The 18,014-nt window shown below is 56.3% G+C and overlaps 1 protein-coding gene across 1 annotated transcript; it reads left to right on the forward strand.

Annotated features, from left to right (window-relative positions):
* The first annotated feature begins 301 nt into the window (after positions 1 to 301).
* On the forward strand, positions 302 to 16,048 carry EPHB4 (EPH receptor B4). The gene is made up of 17 exons (XM_059693614.1): positions 302 to 825; positions 3,499 to 3,569; positions 3,802 to 4,089; positions 4,734 to 5,130; positions 6,122 to 6,277; positions 6,454 to 6,786; positions 7,108 to 7,232; positions 7,584 to 7,749; positions 9,013 to 9,115; positions 9,303 to 9,367; positions 9,480 to 9,593; positions 9,695 to 9,942; positions 12,134 to 12,349; positions 12,640 to 12,789; positions 13,183 to 13,376; positions 13,570 to 13,725; positions 14,955 to 16,048. Exons 1-17 carry the CDS (start codon positions 774 to 776, stop codon positions 15,082 to 15,084), a joined length of 2,964 nt encoding a protein of 987 aa, XP_059549597.1. The 5' UTR covers positions 302 to 773; the 3' UTR covers positions 15,085 to 16,048.
* Positions 16,049 to 18,014: the final 1,966 nt, after the last annotated feature.

Here is an 18,014-nt window from a genome sequence, read left to right on the forward strand (position 1 = left end):
GGCCGGGTTTGGGTCTGCCCCGGGGTCCCTGGGCCCCGATCCGGACACGCGAGATCCGGGTGGGAGCGCACAGCCCAGTGCACTTCTGGGCGGCCCGGGGCTCCGCGCCCTCCGCCCCTCCCCCTTCCTCCAACTTTCTCCCAACTTTCCGAGCTGCTGCGCTCGGCGCCCCGCTCCGCTTCCCTCATGAATTATTCAGCAGCGCGCGGTCCAATCAGCGCGCCCCGGCCCCCCAGGCCGAGCCCGGGCTGGGGGCGGCCCCCCCGCTCCCGCGCGCCCCTCCCTCCTCAGCCAGGCGCCGCCTGGCCCAGTCCCGGCCCCGGCCAGCCCAACCCGGCGGTCCGACCCCGCTCCGCAGCCTCCCTCCCGCTCCGGCTTCCACCCTCCCCGCCGGCGCGGAGCGCAGTCGGTCCGCAGCGCGCGCAGCGCCACTCTAGGGAGGGGGCTGGAAAGCGCGAGACAGGCCCACCCCCAGCCAGCTGGGGCGGGACCCCGAGGCCCCGGAGGGACCCCGACTCCAGCCACGTCTCTCTCGGCTCCCGCCCGGCGCGTCCCCTGCGAGGACGCCCCCCGCCAGCCCGTGCGGTGGGGACGCGGGGTCACACCTGGGCGCCGCCGCCCGGTGCCCGGCGCGCCCGCATGGGCCTGCGCTGAGGCTCCGACCGAGAGTCCCGCGCGGGGAGTCGGCGTCTACCCGCTCAGAGGGGGGTCAGAACTGGGGGGGCTAGCGCCCCCCAAACTCAGATCGGATCCGACCGGAGTGAGGCGGCGCCATGGAGCTCCGGGCTTTGCTCTGCTGGGCTTCACTCGCAGCTGCTTTGGAAGGTGAGTTTCCTTGGCGGCGTCCCGCCACTCCTGGGGCCCCCAAAGTTGGGCCTCGGAGTGGAGGGGCCGACCTCTCCCTACCCTTACCCAGCACCTCAACCCCGAACACTTCGGACCAATAGTGCTAGACCGGGCGGGGGGCGGGGAAGAGGCGGCCCAGCGGGGAGTGGAGTTTTCTTTTGTTTGGAAAAGAGATGGAGTCGGGCTCGGTCCTGGGACGTCCCCCTGCCCAGGCTCCCCAAACTCTCACTCCGTACTTCAGACGCCTCCGGTGGCCTTTCCTTTCCTCCCTACTCCAATCTTCAAAACTCTCTTCAAAGTTTCTGACCCTCTTCTCACCTCGGCAAAAAAAGAAGGAAAGGTTTCTGGAGAAACAACTGCAGACAAGGCGAATTCTGTGCTAGGCCATAAACTGCCCCCACCCCTCATTCCTTGGCATTTACACCCTGATCCTGCAGTTTCACAGCCTCTGTGGGGATGGCCACCTTCTGCACTCACACTCTGAACAAATCTCCCAAAGCCACTACCCCTGCCACAGAGAGGCCCCCTTCCCGCTGCCCCAGGCTTGCACCCCAGTCCTTTAAATGCTCTCTAGACCCCAGCCCTGCCCAAGTCCTAGACAAGCTGGCTGTCCTCCAACCCTGCAGGCCAGCAGAAACTGACCTGTGCAGCCCCGCTGTAGTCCTGACTCAGCCTAATGACCACCTACCTCCTCATCTCTCTAAATTTCTAATTTTTCTATATTCTCCCCCAAATTTCCCTCATCCTTGAGCCTCTCCCCTTCCTTCACCTCCTAGAGAGGGAACCAAGAGCCCTATAAACCCTCCTAATCTCCTTTCAGTGAGCTGCTCCTCCCCCCGCGCCCCTCCTCTTCACTGCCTGGAATCAAAGGGGTCTTTGGGGAGGGGGCTTTAGGGAGGCTGCTGAGGAGGAGGAATCAAAGGCAGTTGGGAACCCTCTCCCTCAGGCTGGGCAGTGCTGCTCTGGGCTGGGGATCAAAGGCTGGGAGTGGGGAGAGGGAAGACTGGCCCGGCTCAGAGAAAGAAGGGAAAGACTGGGAGAGAGGAAAGCAGAGCGGAGAGAAAACCCACCCGGATGAAGTGGAGTGAGAGGAAGAGAAAGATGCAAAGAGGAAAAGGGAGTCACTTCTAATTGCTGTTACGAAGCGCTTTCTAGGCCCCAGGCCCATGCTGGGGGCTTTACATTTTCATGGTTCCCACAGCCTTGTGGGTGGGAGGGATTGTTCTCCCATTTTACAGATGAAGAGCCTGAGGCTTAGAGGAGTTAACTAATTTATCCAAGGCTGGGTGAAAAGTGGGAGACAGGAAAGAGGAGAGAGATGGCTAGAGAAATGGAGGTGGACAGAGAGCTGGAGAGAGGTGAGAGGCAAAAGAACTGACAGATCAAAGAGAGCTCCAGGAGGAGGCAAGACCAGAGAAAGTGAGCCACTCGGAGCGCAGGGACAGCCCTGAAACAGACAGTGTGTAAATTGGAGACAGGAAAACACTATCCAGGCTGGAACAATGGAGGGTGGAGACGGCAGCCTCTATCCACCCCTTTCCCAGAACCCTGGCATCCTGTCCCCAGCATGCTGGTCCGTCTCCCGCCACTCCTGGGGGCCTGGGCCCTACCTGGGGCTGGCCAGTCCCACCTAATCCCTTGCCTAAGTGGATATCACTTGGTCCCTGGGAAGAGGTTGCCTCACCCACTTGCCCTCCCTTCTCTCCAGCAGCCCCCATGCTGGGAAGTGGGGACCGGGTCCCAGGTGTGCTGCTGGCTGCCCCCCTAGGGGCCATCCCATTGCCTTGGCCTCCAAGGGGATTCCCCCACCTTCCCTCCACCCTCAGCTGCCAGGGCCTGTGCAGTTTCCCCTAATCCACCGCTTCCGCCAGGGGCCCACCCCTCTCTGGTGTCCCTCCCCCAGGCTGAGCTGAGCCAGGTGCGTTCACCACCCTCACCACCCCGCGTACACACACCCCTAAAGTCTCCTCCCCTTTTCCTCCCCATAACCAAATCCAGATGTGAGGCCTCTGCAGGCTGGGGCCAGGGCGGGAACCCAAGCATCCCAGCCTCCAGCACTTCCTCCTCTGACACCAGTGAGCCGAAGGGAGGGGAAGGAGTCGGGGTTCTGGCTGGGCCTCGGGAGCTGAGCACCACCTTCCTGGATCTGAAGGACTGGAGTGTTGGGTCTCAAAAGGGGTGGGGACAAGGAAGAGGAATAGAGTTGGGGGCAGGGAGGCAGCAACTTGGGGGTTGGGGAATTGACCCTGGAGGCCCTGGCCCTGGAAGGGTGTCCCCTTGCCAGCAGCCCTTTGCCCACCACAAGGTCAAGGCCAGGTCCGGGCTCTAGTTTAATCCTTTCTGAGCTGTTTGCCCTTCTCCCCCTTCCAGTGTTTGCACCTTCCCCTGTCTTCCAGGTTACTGCCATCCAGGGAGGCCTAGATCTGGGAGTCCTAAGAGGGCAGCCAGCCTACCAGCTGTTAGGGATGGGGTAAACATTCAGAAAAAGAGGCAAGAAACGGGAGGGCAAGGCTCACTCCCCTCATCTCTTGTCTCAGCCTGACTGACCCCTCCAGCTTGGAGCTAGGAGGACCCCCACTATCTCCGTTCCCAGGCATCTGCTCTTCCCAGTGTCTCCCCTAAGCCCTGACTGGCTCTGTCTGTCTGTCTTAGAGACTCTACTGAACACAAAATTGGAAACTGCCGATCTGAAGTGGGTGACGTTTCCTCAGGTGGAGGGGCAGGTAAGAGCTGGGCCCAGGAGCTGGGGTTCCGAAGGGAAACTGAAGGACGAGTAGCACCAGTGCTGACCTGCTTCCCACGCCACTGCCCCCCAGGTCCCGGCAGGAACCAGCATCCTCTGAGCTCTTGCTCTCAGAGGCCCCCTTCCCTAGCCACTCCTGCTTCATGACGAACACCCTCCCACTGACCTTTAAGCCATTCAGCAGCCCCCATGCTGACCCCTTCTGCCCACAGTGGGAGGAGCTGAGCGGCCTGGATGAGGAGCAACACAGCGTTAGGACCTATGAGGTGTGTCATGTGCAGCGAGCCCCAGGCCTGGCCTACTGGCTGCGCACAGGCTGGGTCCCCCGGCGAGGTGCTGTCCACGTGTACGCCACACTGCGCTTCACCATGCTCGAGTGCCTGTCCCTGCCCCGAGCGGGGCGCTCCTGCAAGGAGACCTTTACAGTCTTCTACTTCGAGAGCGACGCCAACACGGCCACAGCCCTCACGCCAGCCTGGATGGAGAACCCTTACATCAAGGTACCCACCACTCAGGGCACACCCGCGGGCCAGGGCGGGCAGGCCTGTGGTCTAGGGGCAGTGGAGGTGAACTTCCAAGGCCCTTGGGGTACTGGGAGCAGGAGCCTCAGGTCTGGAAGGGAAGACGGTGGTCTGCTCGGTGGAGCAGCAGCATGCAGTTGGGCTGCCGGCCTGGCCGCCAGGGGCGGTTCTCTCAGTCACTCTACTCTACTGTACTTAGGCCACCCTGCACTCCCCCCTTTATTTTCCTACCCCTCACCCTGGAATGGCTTCTCTCTGCCTCTTCTTCCCACCTACTATGTCTTCTGAGTTCCAGCTCCTTTGGGTACCTTCGCTGAGGTGCCCGGCTGTGGGGTCCCACCTGTGGTAGCACTCCTCATACTTTGTAACCTATCCGCGTTGCCTTCATTTCTGTTCCCTCCACACTGAGTTCAGGACCTGGCATAGAACAGATACATTTTGCGTGCTGACAAGGTTTTGTAGGATGAGTGAATGAACAGAAAGGGGGAGCGCGGGACAGAGTCTGGACGCATCACAGGAGCCCAGCAAGTATCCGCGGAAGGAGGAGCTGGGAAGAAGACAGTCCGCTGGGTCCTTGGGGCATGGAGGACCGCAGCGGTTGAGTCTCTTCTCCGACCCGGCAGGTGGACACAGTGGCTGCTGAGCATCTGACCCGGAAGCGTCCTGGGGCTGAGGCAACTGGTAAAGTGAACGTCAAGACGCTGCGTCTGGGCCCACTCACCAAAGCTGGCTTCTACCTGGCTTTCCAGGACCAGGGCGCCTGCATGGCCCTGCTGTCCCTGCACCTCTTCTACAAGAAGTGTGCCCAGCTGACCGTCAACCTCACCCGCTTCCCGGAGACAGTGCCCCGTGAGCTCGTGGTGCCCGTGGCAGGGAGCTGTGTGGCTGACGCTGTCCCTGCCTCCGGCCCCAGTCCCAGCCTCTACTGCCGGGAGGATGGCCAGTGGGCTGAGCAGCCGGTCACGGGCTGCAGCTGTGCTCCGGGGTTCGAGGCCGCCGAGGGGAATACCAGGTGCCGAGGTGAGGGCTGGCATGTCCCCAAGAAATTGTGGCCAATTTATGTGGGGAAGGTCCTGTACCCTGGTCTTGGACCCACTTTTTAAATTTCCACTTGGAACAGTCTTTGCTCTCCTAGGTACTCAGTTCCTGGGGGGCCTCTCTTCCTCCCCTGCCCATTCCCAGCGTAGTTCTGAGTCTTCCTCACTTCCACATTCTTCCTGTGTCCACTCTGTTCTGGACCTGGAGGCTGTCCAGGGATGCAGGACCTCGTTGGGCTCAGAGGACAAAGGTGTCATGGTCTCTACTCTTGTTCGTTACGGTTCCTGGCTATTTTCACAAGCTAGTATGACAGAGGGTGCAAGCATGTCGGATGCTGTGTGTGCTCCTCACCACTTCATATTACAGTGGCTGTTAGAGCGGCTACTGTATCTTGCTAAGAAAGAAGCATACACATTGCTATGTCACAGACTTTTCTTCATTTTATGATCATTGTATTTCAAGTTGCTTGATTTGCTTTATAATCCAGTGTGTTTTGTGGTGTGCATTTCAAATTGTTCTGAGCCTTGGTCTTTGGGTTGAGGGGTTGTGGGTATTAGGGTTAAACCCTGGTCTGGAGGAGGTTCCTTCTCTTCGATGGGAGATTTCTGAGCTCCTCCTGCCCTGTTTCCCCCTTCGCACGTCATGCAAACTTAAAAGCAGCTGCGTGTTTTTTTGTTGTCACTAATCCTCACCTGAGGATATTTTTCCATTGGTTTTTTTAGAGAGCGTGGAAGAGAGGGAGGCAGGAGGAGGGTGAGGAGAAAAACACATGATGTGAGAGAGACACGTCTACTGGTTGCCTCCCACATGTGCCCCTACCAGGGCCAGGGAATGTATAGGTACGTGCTCTTGATGGGGAATCGAACCCGAGACCCTTTGGTCCCTGGATTGATGTTCTAACCACTTAGCAACACTAGCCAGGGCCAACTGCATGTTTTTTGTGCATGTTTATTGAATGCTTGCTTCCTTTCAGCCTGTGCTCAGGGCACCTTCAAGTCTCTGTCTGGGGAGGGGTCCTGCCAGCCATGCCCAGCCAACAGCCATTCCAACACCATCGGCTCACCCATCTGCCAGTGCCGCATAGGGTACTTTCGGGCCCGCACAGACCCCCGGAGTGCACCCTGTACCAGTAAGTGACCAGTGACCCCGGGGGTGGACCCCCATCCCAGCCTCCACCTTCCCAGGCCTTCCTCCTCTTGACCCTAGCTTGCTGGTGCCCAGCTAAGTCAGTGTGGCTACCTGTCTGTCCCACTACCCACCCCTTCCATTTGCTCAGCCTCTGTCTGATTTCCTGGTTTCCTGCAGCCTCTCCCTCGGCTCCAAGAAGTGTGGTTTCCCGCTTAAATGGCTCCTCCCTGCGCCTGGAGTGGAGTGCCCCCCTCGAGTCAGGTGGCCGGGAGGACCTCACCTATGCACTCCGCTGCCGGGAGTGCCGCCCTGGGGGGGCCTGCACACCCTGTGGAGGAGACCTGACCTTCGACCCTGGCCCCCGGGACTTGGTGGAGCCCTGGGTCACAATTCGAGGGCTGCGTCCTGACTTCACCTACACCTTTGAGGTCGCTGCCTTGAATGGGGTATCTTCCTTAGCCGCCATGCCCGCCCCATTTGAGGCTGTGAATGTCACCACTGACCGTGAAGGTGAGACTGGCGGCTGGGGGCAGCCTGTGGTCAGATGGGAGAGATGTTGGTGGTAGAAGAAGCCAGCGAGGTCTAAAGGGGGAAAAGGCAGGGGCTATGGAGTGGGATCCCCAGGAAGGATGGAGCATCAGGGCTTTGGGCGCAAGAGGCAGGAAGAGAGTGAAAAAGATGCAAGGCGGGCTGGAGAGTTGAGGATGGAAGTCAGAAGGGATTCTTGGAACGTCGGCAGGGTCAAGACAGGTATAGCCAGCAGAAGCGTTGGGAAAGGCAAGGCACAAACATGCTAAGTGGAAGAGCCCCAACATGTCTTGTCTCTCACAGTGCCACCCCCAGTATCTGACATCCGGGTGACTCGGTCCTCACCTAGCAGCTTGAGCCTGGCCTGGGCTGTTCCCCGGGCACCCAGTGGAGCAGTGCTGGACTATGAGGTCAAGTACCATGAGAAGGTGAGACCAGGCACCACCCCGGGGGTTGGGGGTGGGCAGTGCGACGTGCTCGAGGAGTGGAGCGCTGAATGGCAGACACTTGAATTCCAGCTCTGTGAGACCTTGGGCCAGCCCCTGGGCCTTTCTGAGCTCAGCATCCCCATCTGTAAAACAGTCGCCTTATCACGCAACTATTAAGTGAGACAGTGAATGCAAACGCTCAGCACAGTGCACATAAGTCAGCACCCAGGCCTGGCCTGCTACGTTACAAGACCAAGATGCTCATTATGGGGGTGCAGGGCAGGGGGAGGTTGGAAGAACAGCGGAAACTGGGGGCCTCTACTTATGGCCAACCCCTCCTCCTCCTGACAGGGTGCAGAGGGCCCCAGCAGCGTTCGGTTCCTGAAGACATCGGAAAACAGGGCAGAGCTGCAGGGGCTGAAGCGGGGAGCCAGCTACCTGATCCAGGTGCGGGCACGCTCTGAGGCTGGCTATGGACCCTTCGGCCAAGAGCACCATAGCCAGACCCAGCTGGATGGTGAGCCTGGGACTAGGCATGGGAGGGGGTGCTGCTCCTGAAGGACCCCTAAAGTCACACTCCCATGCTCCTTTTTCTCTCAACTGAGAGGTATTTTGGCCTGGTGAAGAGAGCAGAGGGTGCAGAAACCCAAACCAACAACTGAGTGTGAAGAGCTGCTCAGCAACCTTCCCTCAACTTTGTGTGACCTTTAGCAAAAACTTGATCCCTGAGTTTCAGCTCTCTCATCCAAAAAAAAAAAAAAAAGGAAATATGAGTCCTCTCTCACAGGGCTCCGGGGAATAAATAAGATGGAACCTGTTAGTTATAATATGCTGGCCCAGTGTTTTACTTTTTTTTTTATTATTGACTTCAGAGAGGAAGGGAGAGGGAGAGAGAGAGAGATAGAAACATCAATGATGAGAGAGAGTCATGGATCGGCTGCCTCCTGCACGTCCCACACTGGGGATCGAGCCCGCAATCAGGGCATGTGCCCTGACCAGGAATCGAACCCAGGACTCTTCAGTCTGCAGGCCGACGCTCTATCCACTGAGCCAAACCAGCCAGGGCTAAACAGTTTTATTGAGATATGATTCATAAACCAGACACTTCACCCATTTAAAGTGTATAATTCATCAACTTTTAGTATACCCACAGAGTTGTGCAACCATCACAATTTTAGAACATTTCAGCACCCCAAAAAGAGAACCTATACCTCTTTCATCACCCCCCAGCCCTTGGCAAATACTAATCTACTTTCTGTCTCTATGGATTTGCCTGTTCTGGGCATTTCATACAAATGGAATCATACAATATATGGTCTTTTGTGACTCGTTTCCGTCACTTAACATAATGTTCTCAAGATTCATCCATATTGTAGCATGTATTTGACTGTGTGGCTATGGCACATTTTATTTATGCATTCATCCATTGATGGACATTTGGGTTATTTCCACTTTGAGGGTATAAACCCTTTCATTTTTATTTAGCCTTTGGAACCTTTCCTTCAAATGGGACGGTTTGTGGTCACCAGTATTTAGAACAGAACCAGATCAAACCCACGCTGGCAGTGAAAAGGCCGGAACTCCCTCCCTTGCCCTGAGGGGCTCTGTAGGGGCCCACAGCCCACGAGAAGCAGTTTGAAAACCCCACTACGCTCCCCCCACCTGCTTCTCCTCCGTCCTCCCCCACCTGCCACGCTGCTCTCCGGGAGCCACAGCTCATTCCGTTGGTGGGGCCCTCGGTGGCCATCAGGTTTTCCTGATCATGGTTTCTCTCCCCCAGAAAAGGAGAGCTGGCGGGAGCAGCTGGCCCTGATTGCAGGCACTGCGGTCGTGGGTGTGGTGCTGGTCCTGGTGGTTATTGTCATCGCAGTTCTTTGCCTCAGGTGAGAGCTCTGGGCGCCTGGAGGCCCTGTGAAACCTGCCCTCTTGCTGTAGGGCGAGCCTCCTTGGCTGCCCCAAGGGCCCATTTCCACTTGAAATCTTTTCTGATCCCCACTCCTCTCCTCCCATCCTGTCTCTCTGGGAACACACATGTGACTCAGTTTACCTTTTCTTTCCCATTGGCTCTAGGAAGCAGAGCAGTGGGAGAGAAGCTGAATACTCAGATAAACACGGACAGTATCTCATTGGCCACGGTAAGTAGGCCTATCCTGAAGGAAACAGGGCCGGGGCAAGGCTGTGTGCCAAGAATGAGGGCATCTGGGTGCAAGAAGTTACCTGGCTAATGGGCCCCACGTGATTCCTCAGGTACGAAGGTCTACATTGATCCCTTCACTTACGAAGACCCTAATGAAGCTGTGAGGGAATTCGCAAAAGAGATCGATGTCTCCTATGTCAAGATTGAGGAGGTGATTGGTGCAGGTGAGAGGAAAGATGGCTGGACGCCCAGGAGGGAAATGGGGTGGGGAGGGAAGGCAGGGCCAGACGAGGGGGAGAGCTGACTCTTGGCATCCTTCCTAAAGGTGAGTTTGGGGAGGTGTGCCGGGGGCGACTTAAGGCCCCGGGGAAGAAGGAGAGCTGCGTGGCCATCAAGACCCTGAAGGGTGGTTACACCGAGCGGCAGCGGCGGGAGTTCCTGAGCGAGGCCTCCATCATGGGCCAGTTCGAGCACCCCAACATCATCCGCCTGGAGGGCGTGGTTACCAACAGCATGCCAGTCATGATTCTTACTGAGTTTATGGAGAACGGTGCCCTGGACTCCTTCCTGCGGGTGAGCCCCCTGCCTCCAGCCTCCCGCGTCCACCTGTGCTCCCCCAAAGCAGCCAAGGAGCTCAGAACCCAGGGCAGATGGTGGATTCCACATCACTCCCCCTTCGCCCATCATTCCCCCTTTAGAAAAGGTTGGGGTCCTGGGACTGGCCCTTCCTTAGGCCTTGTGGGGAACTGGCCTCTCTGTGGGCAGCTGACCCTCTCCCTTCCTCTCTCCCTAAAATCAATAAAACTATCCTTGATGAGGATTTAAAAAAATAACATTACATTTAATCAAATTACAATTTCCTGGTATCTTCTAATACTCAATCGATATCCATATTTCCCCAGTTGTTTCCAAAATGTCCCTTACTACTGGCTTATTCAAACCACCATGCAGTTCAGGAGCAAGCGTTACACCTGATGGTTCTCACTTTTGAGCGTGACATGCTGAAGAACTGGGCTACTTGTCCCCTTGAATGTCTCACCCTGTGGATTTATCAGATTCTTCCCGGTGGGGTCATTTAGCTTGTTTATCTATATTTCCTGTAAGAGAAACTGTGCCTAATGTTTTGATACATTCAAAATTAAACATTGGTGGCCAGCCTACGTTGGGGGTGCTGTGAATTCCACATGGCACCCCATCAGGAGACACGGGCCACCTGGCTCCCCCATGAGTGCTGAGGGGGTTGACCTGGAGTAGTGTGATGATGGCCTGACCCTCCCTTGTGGACACAGGTGTCTGTTCCCTTGGTACCGGACAGAGATGCGTTGCAGGGAGGGAAGAGGGTCTCTTTTAGAAGAGATGACATTTGGGTCAATGGGAAAGAGCCAGCCTTGAGAAGACGGGGGAAGAATGGTGTTGGGGGCAGAGAGGAGAGACCAGAGTGGTCAACGAGAAGCAGAAAGGCAGGTGAGGCTGAACCTGGGGAGCAGAGGAACCCTGGTGGGTCTTAATGTAGGTGGTGGCCCTGCCACAGGGGCCTCTTGGCCTTGGTCAGGAATTTGGATTTGATTAGAAGTTCAAGGGCAAGGCTTTGGAGGGGTTTCAGTGGGAGATCCCTTTGGTGGGTGCTGGGGAGAGCTAGAGTGGAAGGAAGCCTAGAACCAGTGAGGAGACTTGTGGCCGTTCGGGCCGTGAGGGTTGGCTGGGGGTGCGGAGAAGAGGTTGGATTTGGGGTATGCTTTGGAAGCAGGGCCAGCAGAACTTGCTGATGGATTATAAGTGGTGGGTGAGGGGGGAAAAGAGGAAGAAATCATGGAGGTGCCAAGGTCTATACCAGCCGTGGGCAAACTACGGCCCGCGGGCCGGATCCGGCCCATTTGAAATGAATAAAACTATCGAAAAAAAAGACCGTACCCTTTTATGTAATGATGTTTACTTTGAATTTATATTAGTTCACACAAACACTCCATCCATGCTTTTGTTCCGGCCCTCCGGTCCAGTTTAAGAACCCATTGTGGCCCTCGAGTCAAAAAGTTTGCCCACCCCTGGTCTATACTCTGAGCATCTGGCAAGTGGTATTTCCACGAACAGATCCGAGGCCTGGGGTGTATTCAGGCTTGGAGGCTTGGTTCAGAATTCTGTTTTGGACTCTTGTGTCCCTGGCTCTGCAGAGCTGCCAAGGGTCCCCTGTATGCTAGCTGAACCCAGAAGATGGGATTAGTTAACGATTTTTGATTGCTTGGTTTACCTGGTGAGAGCAAACTAAAGGTCAAGGACAGTGTTTAGACCTTGGCTTTGATGCTGTGGTTGCTGATGGTACCTTGATTCCTCACTGTTCTCTTGATACTACACACAGTCCAAGAAGGCTGAGCTAGATTTTGGCTCACAAGAGTGTGTGGTAGCTCACAGCACACTCTTGTCAGAACTCTGTTGCTCTTAAATAAAAAGCATTTGTTGAGTATGCCCTGGGTATAAAGCACTGTAGTAGATTAAAAGGAAGAAAAATTTTAAATCTCTCCTTACAGTCTAATTAAGAGAGTGAATGTATACATTTGAAACAGGAACAGTTATAAGCATTGTGTAGTAAGAGCTCAGAGAACTTGGGATAAGAGAAAGGAAAAGGGCTTACCTGGGAAGTCTGCAGGCCTGTTCTACAGGTGAACACGAGATGGATCTGAAGTGCCAAATACGGTTTAGAATGTGGAAGGCAGGGGGAATGGAGAGTGAGCTATCCTAATCATGCCCCCCTCTCTTGCTTGGTCTCCAGTTGAACGATGGACAATTCACTGTCATCCAACTGGTGGGCATGTTACGGGGCATTGCCTCAGGCATGCGGTACCTTGCTGAGATGAGCTACGTTCACCGTGACCTGGCTGCCCGGAACATCCTGGTCAACAGCAACCTTGTCTGCAAGGTTTCAGACTTTGGCCTTTCCCGATTCCTGGAGGAGAACTCTTCTGACCCCACCTACACGAGCTCTCTGGTGAGGCTGAGGGACTGACATAGGAACTAGGTTCTTAGGGTCAGGTGGGAAGGAAAAGGTGGGAGACTAGGGGGTTGACAGCTCTGATCTAGGGACAAGATGAAAGAGCCGACCACAGGAGTGGGGGGATCCGCTTAGGGAATCTGACTTCTGGTTGTGGAGGAAAAGAATTGCGTTGGGGAGCTGGGTGTTTAGGTCCCAGGAAGAAAGGGGAAAAGCTAGGGGAAAAGCAAAGACTGGGATCAGAGCGGTTGGGTCCCTGAGCTCATCTTTGCTTTCCTCATCTTTAGGGAGGAAAGATTCCCATCCGATGGACAGCCCCTGAGGCCATTGCCTTCCGGAAGTTCACATCTGCCAGTGATGCCTGGAGTTACGGGATTGTGATGTGGGAGGTCATGTCTTTTGGGGAGCGGCCATACTGGGATATGAGCAATCAGGACGTGAGTGTCCCATGATCCTACTATGTTTTCTTGAATGTTCTCACCAGGGATATGGGTGTGGGGGGGGGGGTTCCCAGAGAGCTCACCACTGCTGGGTCCTTGAGATAATGAGAGGAGCACAAAGAAGAGCTGATCTTTGTGCCCAAGAGCATGTTTGGTCACAGGACACAGGATGGAGGGCACGGTTGGGAAGCTGCGCATCTGAATCACAGCCCAAGAGTGTCTAGGGCTTTGAGTCAGGGCCAGCCTCAGCCCCAGCCAGGAGGACCCCTAGATTTGCCATCTGGAGGGCTGTTGCACCCCTCCAAGCATCTGCTAAGTCACCATTTCCTTGGGGTCCTTGGCATCCTCGTTCTCCCTGGACATCCTCACCCAGTGCTTCTGTCATTCTAGGTGATCAATGCCATTGAACAGGACTACCGGCTACCCCCTCCTCCAGACTGCCCCACCTCCCTGCACCAGCTCATGCTGGACTGTTGGCAGAAGGACCGGAATGCACGGCCCCGCTTCCCCCAGGTGGTCAGTGCCCTGGACAAGATGATTCGGAACCCTGCCAGCCTCAAAATCGTGGCCAGGGAGAATGGCGGGTGAGGACTCCTAAGAATGGGCCCTCCTTGCTGCACTCTGCCACCACTCCCCCCCTAAAACCTCCAAAAAAGTGTGTTCCTTTGTCGGTATGTGGGATTGTCCCTGTCCGCCTCTCCAAGGCTGGGCTCAGTGTCGTCGACATCCTGACACAGCCCAGGTACTCAGTGCATCCTCCCCATCCTTGCCTTCCAGGGCCTCACACCCACTGCTGGATCAGCGGCAGCCGCACTACTCAGCTTTTGGCTCTGTGGGTGAGTGGCTTCGAGCCATCAAAATGGGAAGATACGAAGAAAGTTTTGCAGCCGCTGGGTTTGGCTCCTTCGAGCTGGTCAGCCAGATTTCCGCTGAGTAAGTCATGGCAGGAGCTGGAGGTGGGGGGTAGAGCCAAGCCAGAGGGGCACCTGGGGACCAGAATCCAGCCCACTGGTTCATCAGGGGCCTTTGGGGTCAGCTCCTGGTGCCAGCTATTCTAGAGCTCTCCAACGCAACAACAGCTGCTGGGGCTGAAAGCCCAGGGAATCTTCCCGGCCAGCTGTGCCCGCCTCACCCTCTTGCACCATTTCAGCCCTCGGTCATGTCGCTCCCTCCCTGGCAATCTGTATCTATCTTTGTGCATCTATCTACATTCCAGACCTTCTCTCACATTAACAACGCGTCAACTTCGGATGTTTTCCCACCCATAAAAGGAGAAGATTGGACTAGGTTTTGGAGAACCTTTCCAGCTTTAATGTTAAATGGTTTTATTATTTCAACGCTTCCCAAATACTTCTTTCCCCCCTTAGTTGGCTCTCTCTGGTACGTCTCCTTTCTGCCCTCCCATCTCTCTCCCAAGGACTCTTCTGGCCCCAAATCTGAGTAACAGAAATAGAAGAAATAGAAATCGGGAACCAGGGGTCCTGGAGGCCCTCTCACAGGCCAGTCCGCCCCACCGGGGCTGGGCGCCCTCCTCACAGATTGTTCCCTCTCCTTGACACGGGTTCTAGCTCTCCTTTCCCGCCTCTTCTTTTTTCCCTTATCTCAGTCTCCAGGCCGCAGGATGGGGGGGGGGGGGGGGGCGGGTTTGTTTTCCCCCTTCCCTCTCCTTCCTCTCCACCCAGCCCTTCCTCTCCGGCCTTTTCCTTCTGACGGCTCCCTTCTCCTCTAAAGCAATCTGTGCATCCCCTGCCCCCATTTTGTGGGCCTTTCTTTCCTTCTCTGATTCTCTGCCTTAATCCTTGCTGGAGCTTCCATCCAGGCAGACCCCGCCCCCCAACCTCCCGCCTTTAGACCCCGCCCCCTTGGCCGGGGCCTGCTGGATACTTAAGTCCCGTCCCCTACTAGGGCTGTGCAGGTCTGCAGCCTAGCGCCTAAATCCTCCCAAAGAAACTGCCCTGCCCGAAAGAAACTGCCCTGCCCGGCAATTATTCACGTGTGACCCTTCCCCTCCCTCCCACCTCCCCCTCCCCCACTGCCACCCAGTCTCCCGCTGGCCTTCCTGATTGGCTGGCAGTCCGGAGGCGGTGACCAGGTTTCTGGAGCTAAGCTAGGAGAGTGGTCCCAGCAGCCCTATGGCCTCACCTAACTCTCTTCTTCCTCAGGGACCTGCTCCGAATAGGAGTCACCCTGGCGGGACACCAGAAGAAAATCCTGGCCAGTGTCCAGCACATGAAGTCCCAGGCCAAACCTGGAGCCCCAGGGGGGCCGTGCGCACCAGCCCCCCAGTACTGACCTGCACCTCTTCACCTGGCCCCACAGCTCTGGAGCAGCAGGAATTCCCATGCTGGGGACACCGCTCCCCTTCTTTGGGGGGCAGAGTCAGGTGGGGACCCAAGAGGCCCCCATCCCTGCGCCCCATTGGATTGCACTTTGAACCTATGGGGGTGGGGAGCTGGCAATTTGGAGAGACAGGATTCGGGGATTCCGCCATACGGAAGGGTAGAAATAACGGAAGGGTAGAAATAACGTTCCCTGCGGGTGGGTGTGCCCCCAGGTGGGTGTGCCCAGAGGGAAAGGAAGTGCCCATAATCTGCCAACTCCCAGGGGTGGCTGTGTGCAATCCCTGCAGCTTCCCTCTGATCCCCAGTTAGGGCCCCGGTGCCCCTCCTCACCTTGAAGGGCCGCAGACCCTGTAGACCAAAGAGAAGAGGGTGACAAGCCTTTAAGCTCGGGAGTGGAGCACCATAGTGGGAGGCGGGGAGGGTGTCATGGCCCAGTGACAAAATCATTGGACTTGGATGTCCCAACCTTGCTGCTGTCTCCACCGAACTCAGTTTGCCCTTGTAAATGCCCCTCCCCCATCTGCTGCCTTCATATTGAAGGTTTTTGAGTTTTAATTTTTGTTTTTGGTCTTATTTTTTTCTTCTCTCTTTTTCTGGTTTTTTTTTTTTTTTTTTTACTGTCCTTGTCATAACTTTTTGTGTCGGAAGGGACCTGTTTCGTTATCACCTCCTTTGCCCAAGTTGAAACAGGAACCCATCATTGTGTCTATTTTCAGAACAGTGCCTTGGTCATGCCACAACCCCTAGACAGTCCCTGCCCCGCCAAGTATCCCCAAATTGTGTCCATGAGGGGGCGTGGGGGGCAAGGTGGAAGTAGAAACCAGAGACAGACACTGGTGCTTGGAGGGGTTCTTAAATTATATTTAAAACAGTTTTTTTTTTTGTATAAATAAAAGAAAATGGGAAGTTCCCAGCCCCAGGGTGTGTTTGAGGTGGTGGGGTGGGGGCAGTGGGAGATGAGTCATTGGCAGCTGCTTCTAACGGCTCTGGATGGCTCTGCCAAGAGCCTGGGGCACCTCCGGGGTGGGGCTGGCCCCCCTCCCTTGCCCTGGTTCCCTAGCCCTGGAAGGGTGCTTGTTTGAGGCAAAGAGGAGGCCTTGAGCTCATAGTTCTGCTCTATAGCCCCCTGAAGTGGGGGGAGAATCCACTGGGATGGGGGTCCAGTCAGATGGAGACAGATGTAGACCAGATGTTGACAACGGGTGGGTTTAAAGACAGAGGGGGAAAGTGTCTGCATTGGCCGTGGGGGAGGTGCGGAGGGCTGGGGTGGAGGATGCAGGCCCCCACGTGTGTACACAACACAGATGCTGGGTCGGATCCGGAGGACAATTCCCCCTTTCAAGACGCTGCCCAGGCAGGTTCTCCCAGCCTCTTGGGAAGGGGAGGGGGAAGTGCTTGGGTGTCTTCCCCCACTTCTCCCTCCCAACCAGAAGGATGAAGATGGGGTCAGTCCCCGTTGCTTTTCTCTGCCATCTTCTGTTTCTTTCTTCCCAGTCTGCCCGCCCTCAGGGACACCTGCAGGGGCAGGCCTGGACTAGGGCGGCTTTGTTTAAATGGCGCAGCTGTTATTTCTGCATCTCAGCTGCCCCCCCTGTTGTGGTGTTGGGGTCAGTGCAGGATCCTAAATCATAGCTTCTGCCTCTCCCAGCCCAGGGAGCCGCAGGCAGTGATCCCGTCTCAATAATCTGGAATTCTCTGTCTCCTCGTCTGATGAGCTATTGCCCATATTCCACCTCCAAGGGAGGGAGGGACTCAGTCCTGCCAAGGACAAGGGGCCTGGATCCAGGAGGAGGAGGTCTATCTGGAGAATGCTGGCTCAGGCCACCCCTTCCCTGACAACCGGACGCTTGGCTGAGAAGGTGACCTGAGCTGGCTGGGGGAGGAATAGATCAAGAGAGCAGGGCACAGATGGAGAACGGAGGCAAAGGGTTAAAGACTGGTGGCGGTCTGTGCAGGTATAGAGCAGGAAGCCCCGTGGCACCCAGATTAAAGCATGGCCAGCCCAGTTCCAGGATTCCTGAGCCTGCCTACCACACCCCGTCAACTGTGAGCTGCTTCCTCCAGCAAAGGTTCAGGGTGGTCTGGCCATGGGCACTCCTTCCTCCCCCAGCCCTATCCCCAACGGAGCCCTATCACCAACCACGTTAGGTCTTGCTTCCTAAAAGGAAGGTGGCTGCAGGATCGGTGATCTCAGAGGATAAGCACAGAGTAAGGATACCTTTCTAGAACCCAGTGTCCTGCCTGCTTTGGTGTCCCCAAAGCCAAGCCACTGACCCTTGGGATCCTACATCCCGATCCCCACACCCCAGTTGGGAGCCTTCCTTTCCTTTGAGCCCAAGGAGACTGTCCCACCCCCTCTCCCACACAAGGACCCACAAGGCAGGGCTGGGGCCAGAATGTTTTCCCTTTGACCTCGGGCTAAAGTGTGGGGGTGTTGTCTCTCCTACTAAGATGGAACTTAAGGCTCCTCAGCAAGAGGCCCCAAGTCCCACTCTGTTGCCACAGTAACCCTTAGGTCCTTTTGGGAAATGGATGTGTGCATATGGTGGGGGCCTCCTCAGAGGGTCATAGGCCTGTTCACCCTTTTAAAATAAAACACACTTCCCATTCTTAGCCTCTGCCCACAAGTCATCGCATCATTAGGAATGTCGGACTCCTCAGGGCCACTTCACTACCCCTGGTGGGAAGCTCAGGGGCCAGGTCCCTGAGAACGAGGATTCCTAGGGGGAAAACATGACGAAGCCAGAGGGCTGACTGCCCGTCCAGATGTGGCTTTGCTTCAGGAACAGACCTCACCTCGGACATCCCCTCTCTGGGCGTTCTGTGGGGCACGGAGCCTGATGGCCCACACACCTCTCCCTCCTAGCTCTCCCGCAACGA

This window comes from Myotis daubentonii, chromosome 4 (genome assembly GCF_963259705.1).
Source record: "Myotis daubentonii chromosome 4, mMyoDau2.1, whole genome shotgun sequence".
Classification (NCBI taxonomy): domain Eukaryota; kingdom Metazoa; phylum Chordata; class Mammalia; order Chiroptera; family Vespertilionidae; genus Myotis; species Myotis daubentonii.